Source organism: Argiope bruennichi, chromosome X2, assembly GCF_947563725.1.
Source record: "Argiope bruennichi chromosome X2, qqArgBrue1.1, whole genome shotgun sequence".
In the NCBI taxonomy this organism is placed as follows: Eukaryota; Metazoa; Arthropoda; class Arachnida; order Araneae; family Araneidae; genus Argiope; species Argiope bruennichi.
In genome coordinates, this window is record NC_079163.1 from 83,329,385 (window position 1) to 83,341,798 (window position 12,414).

At 29.0% G+C, this 12,414-nt stretch overlaps 1 protein-coding gene across 4 annotated transcripts in view; it reads right to left on the bottom strand.

Moving 5' to 3' along the window:
* Positions 1–3,141: 3,141 nt before the first annotated feature.
* The window catches only part of LOC129960075 (ATP-dependent translocase ABCB1-like), a 55,147-nt gene continuing 45,874 nt past the window's right edge, over positions 3,142–12,414 (bottom strand). For 2 of the 4 annotated variants that reach the window (XM_056073162.1, XM_056073163.1), the window contains exons 23-27: positions 9,746–9,902; positions 8,317–8,511; positions 5,689–5,892; positions 5,434–5,580; positions 3,142–3,773 (exon numbers count right to left, since the gene is read on the bottom strand). In XM_056073162.1, the coding sequence (XP_055929137.1) occupies positions 3,579–3,773; positions 5,434–5,580; positions 5,689–5,892; positions 8,317–8,511; positions 9,746–9,902 (898 nt within the window). In that variant the 3' untranslated portion in view covers positions 3,142–3,578. The remainder of the gene's footprint in view (positions 3,774–5,433; positions 5,581–5,688; positions 5,893–8,316; positions 8,512–9,745; positions 9,903–12,414) is intronic. The other 2 variants (XM_056073164.1, XM_056073165.1) reach the window with 1 other exon arrangement.

Sequence of the window (12,414 nt, forward strand, 5' to 3'; positions counted from 1 at the left end):
GAATCGACGCGTGCAAACACTGCGTAAATGTCAAATAAACAGTTTTAATGCGTAATTTGCTTGCCAATTCCATATCTTCGAGTATTCTTTAACTTATTTGAATGACGTCTTTTGTCGTACATTCATACGTGATTCTCAGGACTTGGTTATCAAATAGGTGCAATAGGAACCTATTTGATAAACCTAGGAAACCTTTAAATCTAGGAAAACCTTTAAACCTAGGAAGCTCTTAACTTCTGAGGGTCCAAAGGCCTTTCATTTTTTTTCTTTTATATTATTTTCAAGTAATTTTTTTTTGTTGTTGTTGTTTCATTTGATATACAAGAGCAATGCACTTAAACTTTTCAAATTAAAACCAATTATCATATACATTTTAGAATATTTTTAAAATTATTATTTTCATAGTTGCTTGTAGATCAGTATAGTCCAGTTTGCTTTGCAGTTGGTTGACTGACACACAAGTAAATAGTCCTTTTGTCGGGGCTTTCTTTGTGTTAGAGTAATTGTGCTAAATTTTTTTTAATTTTTTAACTATGTTTAAATTTAATTCTTTTCTTAAACACGAGACACTGAAAACAACTCTTTTGAAGATGACACTCAAATAGTTTTTTTTCTGGTTTGTTGTAGTTATTTAAAAACTGCTTACATAGAGATTAAATTAAAATCGGCAGGAATATATTTTGGAAATTGAGGAAGGGAAAAGGAGGCCTAAAACTTACATTGCTTATAAGTCCCTATAGTGTTTAATCAGGCACTGGTGACTCTGGTTCGTTTTTGCTCTTTCTGTATCTCTTAATAATTTGAACGGTGTATTTTAAATAATCCTGCATAGTTAATTGGGGGAATGGAGTGAAGTCTCTATAGTGAATAAATCGCATAGTAATAAAAATTTCGATAACAGATTCACGGACATTTGGGTAACGATCGTCATCTTTTATCCATTCAAAACGACGCATTTTTTTTTTCTGCTTTTCCATACTGATTGATAACTGCAATTAAATATCACTGCAGACACAATGCATTAACCTCCTTTTCGGCTCGGAACTTCTATACTCACACGCTGTGCAATCCGTCTCGAATGGCTTAAACTATGTTCATTAACTGGTCATCTCTGCATATAACTTTATTTTTTTTTTCGATTATACTTTCTTTAAATATTTTCCCAACATCTTTTTTTGTTCAATAACAAGAATATCAAGTTAATTTAATTGATTAGAGCAAAATTAAAAAAAAATTAAGCATTAATTTATTTTATTACTTCAATAGATGGGTAGAGAATATTTTGCTATTTATATTTTTAATCCCTATACTGTACTTTCAATATTATAGTCTGCATATATGTAGTTAAGGGATTTCTCCGAAACATATCTCTTAGCTAAGAAAATTGAACGGAGGGAAAGACTGAATTTCCACTAAGTGCTAAAAATGTTGAAAACAACTCTCAGAATCTCTACTTATAATAAAGATGATGATGATGATGATGCTGTGTGTGTGTGTGTGTTGGCGCTCTACAGACTAAACCGTTTGACTGCAGAACTACCAAATTTGGCTCAGATATACTTTGGAAGGTGGATATACATTTTAGAGCAATTTTCTTTAATCAATTAAAAAGAAATTGGAATTTGATGGGGGGTGGGGTAACTTCAGAAAATATTCCCGTACAAAAATTATTTTTACACCACTTTAAAGTCCAAGAAATTTATATCATAAATGATGACAATTTAGTTGCAGTAAATTTTTTTAGTCCAGATTTAAGTAATTTCTAAACATATTTTTTAAGTATATTGCCTATCAATATTCTGATTGTTGTGAATGAAATTGAAATAGTTTTTATTGTTTCACCAAATATTTGATCGCATGAATTCTCGCCTTGTTGAAAGCGAGATCTATTTAATATCTATATAACTTACAGGAAGAATAAAAAACTGAAGTTACAGTACCATTAAATATAGAAAATAGATGAAATGAACATAATAGCACTATGATGTTATGGAACTGGTCTCCATTAAAAAAGCTCATACACACAATGAACAGATGTAAGATATTAAAATAACAAAGCTTTGATAATTTGACAGAATCATTGACATGAAGTTTTATAAAAACAATTTAAATGAAATTAAACATAACCAGGCAACTGGTTATGTTTAATTGGAATTAATTTATTTTAATTTATTTGGAAAAGTATTATGAGTGTCTACGTACAATGAAACTTATCAGTCGTCATAGTTTAACATCAATAAAATATTGCTCTTAAAAATAATTAATACTCTTTAATTACTTTTAATAATCAGTATAAATCAATTTGATTTTTCAGAAATAGATGTTTATATTTGAGTTAGTTTAAGCAGATATTATAGAAAAACCATAAACTTTCTTATAATTAAGAAACGTTTTCTAAAATTACTTTTCACCGAATAAACAAAAGCTAACTTTTTGTCTATAGTTAATTTTTTAAATAACTTATGAAGGAATGGTATTAAATAAAATCGATTAACCATTTTATGCACGTATTTTTCTGGTTTAAACTCAAAATTTATGGTATTTCAGAAAATATGTAATCTATTAGCCACTAAATATAAATGCTAATTCAATGTAAAAATTATATGTGTTACACCTTCGAAAGGTTTCCAGGAGAAAATTAGTTATGATAAACTATATAAAAAACATTTCTGTGAAATTATGTAGAGTACCCACCTTTCTTCTTTTATAAATGGCGTATTCGAGATTGTGTATTCCATCGCTGAAAAAGCAGCACCACTTGTCACAGTTTTGCAATAGGAAAAAGGCTGAATTTTTCACCACCAAAAACGAATAAATATTTTTTTTCCAACATCTCATATGAGCATGAGATATTATGCTCATTCCTATTTGGGAAAAAAATCAGACCAGAAATATTCATTGGTATTTGCAAAAAGTATAATTTTTTCCCCTTTTTCTTATGCGATTTGAAAACTGAGTTAGGAAGTGTTGATGATGGTGATGAGAGAGTTATTTGCAAACAGCGATCGTTTTATGTTTGATGGTTAGAAATACTTTTAAAAAAATAAGCAAACAACTCACAAGTATTTAAAAAAGACTTTATTTTCACTTTTTCATGAGTGAAAATTCAAGAACAAATTCTTCATTCAATAAAAAATAAGTTGATCAATATGAAATAAGCTATTTCAAATTATGGAATTATTAAAATTAGAAAGACGATTCTATATATAAGAACCGAATGCTAACACAAGCTAATTAAAAAAATTAGCAAAGATTAAAAAGGAATATGAGAACAATAAAACTGCATGAGATTAAAAGTCATCAAATGAGTATTCAATATATATGAGTTGTGAAAAAAAGAGATTTTTGTAATGGTATTTAAACTTACAATAAATGAAGAACTGAAATTATTGCACAATGAAAAATACTATGCCATGAAACAAACACACACACTTCCAGTTAATTTTGCTTTGACAAAATGAAATTATCACACTTTTTTCATGAAAAAGTGGTACATCAAAACTGAGAAATGAAAACATTTAACAGAACACAAAATATAAATAACGACTGAAATATTCGTCCGTAGGCAGACCTGTTAATCATTTGTATTGCTTTTTAATAAGTTTATAATAAATTCCTTTTCTATTCACAAGCTCTTGATGCGTTCCTTTCTCAACAATTTTGCCGTTATCAATAACAGCAATGCAATCTGCATTTTGTACTGTAGAAAGCCTATGAGCAATAACTAAACATGTTCTTCCTTGTCTGGCTTGATCAAGAGCCTCTTGAACAGCCTGTAAAGAAACAAGCATGAGTATTTCTGTGTAAAAAGGAAATAAAAAGAAAAAAATGCTTATTCCAAAGTAAGATACACAAAAATGTTTAAAACAGATCTTAAATGGTATATTCTCTTCATATGTTTCACACGCATTTGAATAGGTACTTCAACTTTCAAAATGCTTTAGCTCAATTGCCATATATTAATATAAGCCAATGTATTAAAATGTAAGAAGATGGAATCCTAACTAATTTATTCTTTTTTTTAATTAAAATAAAAGAAGAACGAAAACACAAATATTTATATTTCATTCTACTAGAAATTTCTTTGACTGATTGAAGACTGATTGAAATTGTGCTTGTCTTTTATTAATTACTTTTTAAGTTTCTTTCTTGTGAAGTTTTCCCCAAATTGAAATATTTCTAGTGAATTCCAAAAAAATTAAGTAGTACATTAATATTTACCATTTAAGCATTTGAATATGCTCGCACACGAATTTTAATCTATACATCCAAATTGAAGTAAATATTAAAAACCTAATTATAAGAAATAAAAAAAATATGTATTTAAACGATATTTAGAAAGAGAGAAAAAAATTAAGATTAATTCAACTTTAAGTAAATATTTTTTAAACTGTGAAATTTAATAATTTTTTTTCACGTAAGAATCAATACTCATACAGATTTACAAGGTACATGCAAAGACGAAAAATTTTAAATTTTAAAAGGCTAATATCTAAAATAATATACTTTTTTTAACCTCCTATATCAATAATTTGGACAGATTTATTTAAGATATATCATCATATATATATAGATTTATAAGGATTTTATTTTAAAACATGAACTTATAAAACATGCCTCAATTTGTCGCTTTTATCTTTTAATTCACTGATAAAGAAACTAATTGTCTGTATAGAATACAATAAGTACTTACAATTCGTACCAATAAAATTTCATAACAGTATATTTTATATCAGGCATGTATAAGGATATGAATAATTAATAATTTAGTAGCAGAATTATAATATTAATCTGTTAACGGCCAGATTACAGAATGGAATGAAGTAAAATGGGAAAAAAATATTACTTTTTTTGTGTGTATGATTGGTTTAGTTGAATTTAGTCAGATTTGAATTCCCTATCAAAACATCACTAAAGCTATTCTTACGACTGAGTAAAAAAAAAAAAAAAGATACGAATCTAAATAAATATTTTAAAGTAAAGCAAATATTTTATAATATAGATTTCTTAAATTGTTGGAAAGTCCATATTATTTATAATATCTTTATCTAAGTAATAAGTAACTGAGTTGCAATATGATCAGATATCCTGAGATGTGAAAACTTGGCCTTCATTCATCACAATCGATCTAAATAACATATCAGGAAAGGATATTTGAATAAACATAGAAGCAAATGGATAAGTAATTAATTCCACTATTAATAAAAAAATGAACATGAAAATTCAAGCGCTTCAAAGTCAATGAAATGAGAGATCAGGTCGTTTGAAAGATGATGTCAACAGTTCCAAATGCAGATCTTATCAACTTTTTCACAACGCAGAATCATTTAAATTTCGTATTTTACAAATTCAGTGAGATAAATAAACTCCAAATGAAAATATTGGAAAATGGGGGGGGGGGAATTGGAATCCTAAAGGAAAAATTGCACATACTTTTTCACTTTCTGTATCAAGAGCAGAAGTAGCTTCATCTAACAATAGTATTTTGGGATGTCGTATTAAGGCCCTAGCAATGGCTATACGCTGTTTCTGACCACCGGAAAGCTGAGTTCCTCTTTCTCCAACAACAGTATCATAGCCCTTTAAAAATTTATAAATAAGTTAATATAGTTGCAGTAATTATTCATTTTTCAAACATAAATTACTTAACAATTTTCAGAAAGAATTTTGAAATAGAAAAAAACTGACCTGTGGCAATTTTATGATAAAATCGTGTATATTAGCAATCCGAGCAGCAGTCTCAACGTCAGAATTCGATACTTTGTCTTCAATTCCATAAATTATGTTTTCCTTTATGGTACAATTGAATAAAACTGGTTCTTGACTAACAAGGGCCATTTGACTTCTAAGATATTTCAAATTTATTGTTTTTATATCAAATCCATCCAATAACTGTAAAATAGAAATGGAAAATATAACACCCAAAGAGTGAATGAATGAATATGTTGATTAATTTGAAATTTTATGAAGAATAATCAGCATTTAAGAATAAAACCATTCGACTTCCAAAATATTAATTATTCTTATTTGCTTATTAAAATAATCATTCTCTGTTATTTTAAAGTAGACTGTGCGAAGCCTCGATATTTCAAAGGAGAGATAAAAATCACAAAATAAATTCAGTATTAAAATTTATGTGTACCAGTTTTTGACTTAACACAGCAAACTTGCTCATTCATCTCTAACCAAGGGTTTTTTCCTGACGCAATATTTTCTTATCCTCTCTATTAGACTATACTAACATTTATCATTTTAATCTTTTTAACACAACACCTTTTTTTAAGGGCAGAGGACGTTTTCGAATATACAAAGATAATTTTATTTCACATGCAAAATGCATAGAAAAATTAGGCACTGAATAGAAAAATTCTAAGCATTTCTGATGTGATTTATTTATGTTTAATAAAATAAAACAAACGATGCTAATAATTGGGTTCAAGGACTACAAACAAATTAAGCAATGCAATCATACAAGATGTTAGTAATGTTAATAAAAATTTAGTTGAAGTGAGTAACAGAAAGGCTTATTTGAGTATGAGTAATTTTTTTTCCATTCGAATGGCAAAAGCTTCCGGATTTATGTATTAGATATGCTTTACTGAATAATCACAAAATTCTAAAAAATTATCATATTAATGTAATATGCACAAGTATACAAAAAAGAAACATTATTATACCAATTGTAAAGAAAGTCGATTTTTATATTCTATTAAACACAAAATTTGTTTCTAACATTCTTCAAAGCATTAAAAAATTTACAAAATAAAGTGAGTAATTTTTAATCTAGAAATATGCAAAGATTTTTTTTGCATATATAAAAGAATTATCGTGAATAGAAAAGTTCCGGATCATCATTCAATAGACGAAAGCTTTCAGGTTAAGTTGCATGGTTTTTCCATTTAAAATCAAGCACATTTCAGTATCGAAATGGTTCTAAAACTTTCTCCTTCAATCAAAATTAAAAATAATGATTAATCAAGTAGCTTAAAATGAACGAAAAACGAAAAATTGTTTGACAAATAAAGTAATTAATGAATTAACAGAAGTAATAAAATCAAATTTCCGATCTCTTCTATTTGCAGCGCTATATCTTTAAAACGGAAAAAAGGTAAAATACCCAAGTTGTCAGGAGAATGGGGTCAGCTCATCTCTCGTCCTATATCAGTAGATGCGATGGGGGTGGGGGCAGGGGAGATCTGTTGCTTATATTATGGAGATAGTTATTATTTTGCAGAATGAGAAGTACAGCCAAATGTCTGTAATACCAAAAAAGTACTGCAACTTTTGTCGCCTCAAATATCGCCAGTAATTATTTTTATTTAAAATCATCACTCGCTCCGACCGCAAAATAAAATTTCTGCTGCTAACACTAGTGACATAAGTAGGCATTTTGCGACCCTATGTAGTACACATTATGAAGCCCTTCTTTTAATAAATAGTAAATGAATTTCATATTTCAACACAACTTAAACAACATTTTAATAATTTATTTTACGCTTTTATTTTAATAAATTTGTGAAAATAGTTTTTATTTATTTACAGACATGTACATCAATGAAAAATAAAAATATTTAATTACTATGATATATTACAAGGATACAAAACTAATCGTTATTTTATGAAATACAACATAAACAGTTAAAGTAATATTTAATTTAATAAAATTATGAATAAGTAATTTTTAATTTATTCAATGCTAACTTCTAGCTCAATTGAATGTAAACACACATTATTGTCTTAAAATTTTGTAATTCATAGAATTTGTGATTTTTAGAAAACTTTTGGCTATCTGGCAACAAGACTAAGAAAAATTTTCAATCGACCTGTTTGCTGCCCCACTTAGTCCACAGGCCTTAAGCGGCAGCCTAATAGGAAAACCGCCATCAAATGAGATGCCGACGACAAAATTACAGCAGTTTTACGAAATCTTCCAAATTTGTCACTAAAACATGTCCAATTCTGACGTTAGCGCCGCTTTATGAATATGCCTTCAAACTTTAAATATTAACTTATATCTATAGACTGGGGTTTTGAGCTGCAAGCCCTTGTGAAGTATTTTCAGGTAATATGATAAATGGGCATCTATAGAAGTTCCTAAATATAAAAAGACAAATTTATAGACAAAATTTGCAAATAATATTAAAAGTTTTTTCGCGCCCTCACAAAGATGGTGGGCTTGTTTACGACCAGAAAAAAATTCTTGTTAAAAAAAAGACAGGAAATGCTTCAGAAAAATATTAGTATATATTTATTTGATAATTTTGATATATATATTTGATTTGAGTATACAGTGTCATATATGCAAATTAAACTTACAATTTGTCCACATTCAGGATCATAAAATCTTTCCAGGAGAGCTATTAATGTACTTTTACCACAACCACTAGCTCCTACTAGAGCTACTGTCTGACCAGGATTTATAGTGAGATTAATTCCTTGAAGAACTTGTACGTTTCTACGACTTGGGTAACGAAATTTCACATCAACGAAATCTATTTTTCCTTTCACTTCCTATAGAAAAATTTAAAAAATTCTCCAGATCAACAAATATAAATCAGCAAAATAATGCAAAAAGTATACAAAAACTATTAAAACTTTTTTTAAGCAACTTACATTGTGTATTAATTCATTCATTCTTTTAAGAAGTAACTTCTAAAAAAATCTTACGCTCTTAATGAAGTCATTATATACTGATAATTTAAAATTTGAAAATAAACAGTTACTACAAACCGAATTCAAATATTGATTCTAAATTTTGAAGGTAACATTTGTATTTTCTTATACACTGAAAATAATTCCTCATAAAACTCGTTTGTCATAACGTATTAACATTATTTCTATCTCTGTTTGCTGTCACATAGTTTGTATAAGCAATAAGTAATATTGAGGGACAAGGGATATAGATGCACATAGCACAAGTCTGAAAGGATAACATGGTCACTGACGAATTAGCTGGTCAGAAGACTGCCACTAAAATTCTGGAGATCGTCAGAGCATTTCGATCTGTCATTCAGTTTGATTTTATTCCAATTTAAATTAATCTTTTTGTATACTAGCACTATATTTTATCAATTAAATTCATTTTATAACAGCTATATAAGTTTTTAAGATACTTTGAATACTATAAGACAATTTTAACTTTATATCTAAAATTTTTATACATATATATTTACACACAGAGAGATATATATTTACAATATAAGGATTACTAGCAAATCAGAAATATCTTGGTTTTTCTAAGCAAAAATACTTTTTCTTCAAACAAACATAATTATTTTCCGCAGAACATTCAATAAATTAAAACTAATAAAAAATAATTCATTTAATAATATATCTTGAAATTTCGTATACATCTGAATGATGTACACAAAAAATGTATAGCCATTTTAAATTGGCGATTCTTAATTAAAAAACGGTCGACTTCGAAGACTGTATTTACTGTATGTAAAATTCTCCAGTTATTTTACATTTGATGCTCAATGTATTATTTTACTTTTATATAACAATTAAAATAAGAAAAAATATTTGTACAGATAAATGAAATAAATATATCAGAAAATAACTTTTTCTACATTAACACGATAAATAAATCAGTAATTTTCATCCAGCTAAATCTAAAGGATTAAATAAAATTACTTCTACTTATTTAAAATAATGAATAGAAATAATACATTAAGAACATAATTAAGAAATCCTTAATAGATAAACACGAAAATATTTTTAAATTATATGGAAATTTTCTTACTGGACGTATTCCTCCTTTAGAACTACTGTCAATGTTTGGAACCAATTTTATGAGATGAAAAACTAGTCCAGCAGATAGTTTAGCTTTTGCATAGTCGGGAAGATATGATGTCCATTGCCCCACAGATACAGCACTAAATGCCATAGCAAAGAACACCCTAAAAGAGATACATATATGAATGCGTAAGAATTTCTCATTGCTGTAATTACTTTCAAAATTACAAGTTAAAAAAAAAGTGAAAATCTGTTTAAATAATATCTATTATTGGAAACGAAGTCCAAGGTGTTCTTTTAATCGGAATTTAAAACTATAATGATATCAGAAAAAAATTGTCATATAATAAAAAATATTGAATATTGTATTAGTTTATTAATATTATCACACTGTCTAGCACATGACTGACTAAACAAGATGGGAATTTCATACCAACATATCCTAAAAGAAAGTTGCCAGCATACTTCATTTTTAGACACATTATTGGTAGAAAGATAAATATTCAAGATAAATTATTCCGATTGAAATACAGGGTGTTCATTAATTATTGTCGGGGTTTCCGTACCTTATAACTTTCGAATAAAAAATATTACGCAAAAACCGATTACGTATTCGTAAATTACAACTCAAAGAATTTTATGTGGCAACAATGCGATCTTAGCGCATTTATTATGACGTCATAAATAAAAATGGCGAACCGTGCAAGAAAAAGCAATGTGTGTATTGTAGTTTTTCGAAACTAATTCAGTCATAACTACTCAACGTCGCTTCAGGACCACGTACAAGAAAGATCCTCCTTCGGAAAATTCTATCAGACAGATTCAGACACTGGTTAACACAATTTCAGCAAACTGGTAGCGTTCTACACCGAAAGGGAGAGGGAAGACCGAGCACTTCGCAGGAAAATGTTGATCGTATCCAAGAAACGTTTACTCGCAGTCCACGAAAATCAACGAGACAAGCAGCTGTGCAGTTACATATGCCGCATACGACAATATGGAACGCCTTCCGCCCATAACCACCTTCATCTGAATGCCTCCAAAGTGAAAATTGTGCAAGCTTTACACCCGAATGATAAACCGCGTCGTTTTGAGTTCAATGAACAAATTTTGACTCGAATTGAGGATGATGAAAATTACCTTCGGAAATGGTACTTCAGTGACGAATCCACTTTTCATGTGTCAGAAAAAGTGAATAAACATAACTGTAGAATATGGGGCTCGGAGAACCCGCACGATTATCGAGAATTGGAAAGAGACAGCCCAAAGGTGAATGTTTTGTGCGCTTTATCACAGGTGAAGTTATTGGACTTTTCTTCTTTGCTGAAATAACAATAAACTCCGTGACACACCTTGACATGCTGAAGATGTATGCGGTTCCTCAGATGCAGCAAATCAGCCAGATGTGATATTTCAACAGGATGGGGCACCCCCACATTGGGGCATGATTGTATGTGACTATTTAGACGAGAACTTTCCCGACAGATGGTGTAGAAGAAGTGGACCAATCCCATGGCCTCCGAGATCACCAGATATAATACCGCTGGACTTCTTTCTATGGGGGTTTGTCAAGAACATTGTGTACAAGACCCCTGTGACCTCCCTTGATGATCTGAAGTGCAGAATTGTTACTGCGATCCAAATGCTGGAGAACACTTGGAGGGAAATCGAATTTCGTCTCGATGTGTTACGAGCCACGAAGGGCAGCCATGTGCAAATTCATTAATCTTTTTAATATCCTTAATAAAATTCTTTGAGTTGTAATTTACGAATACATAATCGCCTTCAGCTGAATGTCTACAAAGTGCAAATTGTGCAAGCTTTACACTTTAATATCATTAATAAAATTCTTTGAGTTGTAATTTACGAATACGTAATCGGTTTTTGCGTAATATTTTTTATTCGAAAGTTATGAGGTACGGAAACCCCGACAATAATTAATGACCACCCTGTATATTGCTTACAAGGTCTAGTGTTTTTATATATCCATAAAATTCGATGTTGCAGAAATTTAATATTGCACAAATAAATGAATTATAATTTTAATACTAATAAAATGCAAGTGCGATTCTTTTCACTTCTTACACACACAAAATTTGTCCCTTTTCTTAATTTCATGCTTACATTCTCAATTCCTAAAAAAGGAAGATAAAATAGCGTGAAGATTAATCTGCATCCATCAATTATAGAAAATTACCAAAAAGATTAAAATGTAGGAGACAATGCTATATAGCCCAACAAAACTAAAAATAACTGGGTTTTTTTTTTTTACCGCTTTTAACTAAGCAGTTAGACATTTAACTATTTCGAATAAAATCTATGTCTTTATTTTGCTCATTAATACTCAACACTTCAGAGACAAAAAATTCCAGTCATATTTGCGGCACAATATTCTAACCACAATTTACATATGAAAAAGTTTAACACTCTAACAATTAGACTGGTGTAGAAAAATCGCGTTTTTCCTTATAAATTAAAACGCTAATCTTGAAATAATGATTTTCTTTTATCAATGATACATTTTTCATTTTGTTGGAATCTGCCTTTGTTTTTTTTGTAAATAAATTTAGTATACCCAATTCATAGAAAATCTTATCAACAGAGAGAACCACCTGTGATCTAATTGCATCAGTATAACTGTGATATAACCATTCAAACAATATTATGAAAATATAA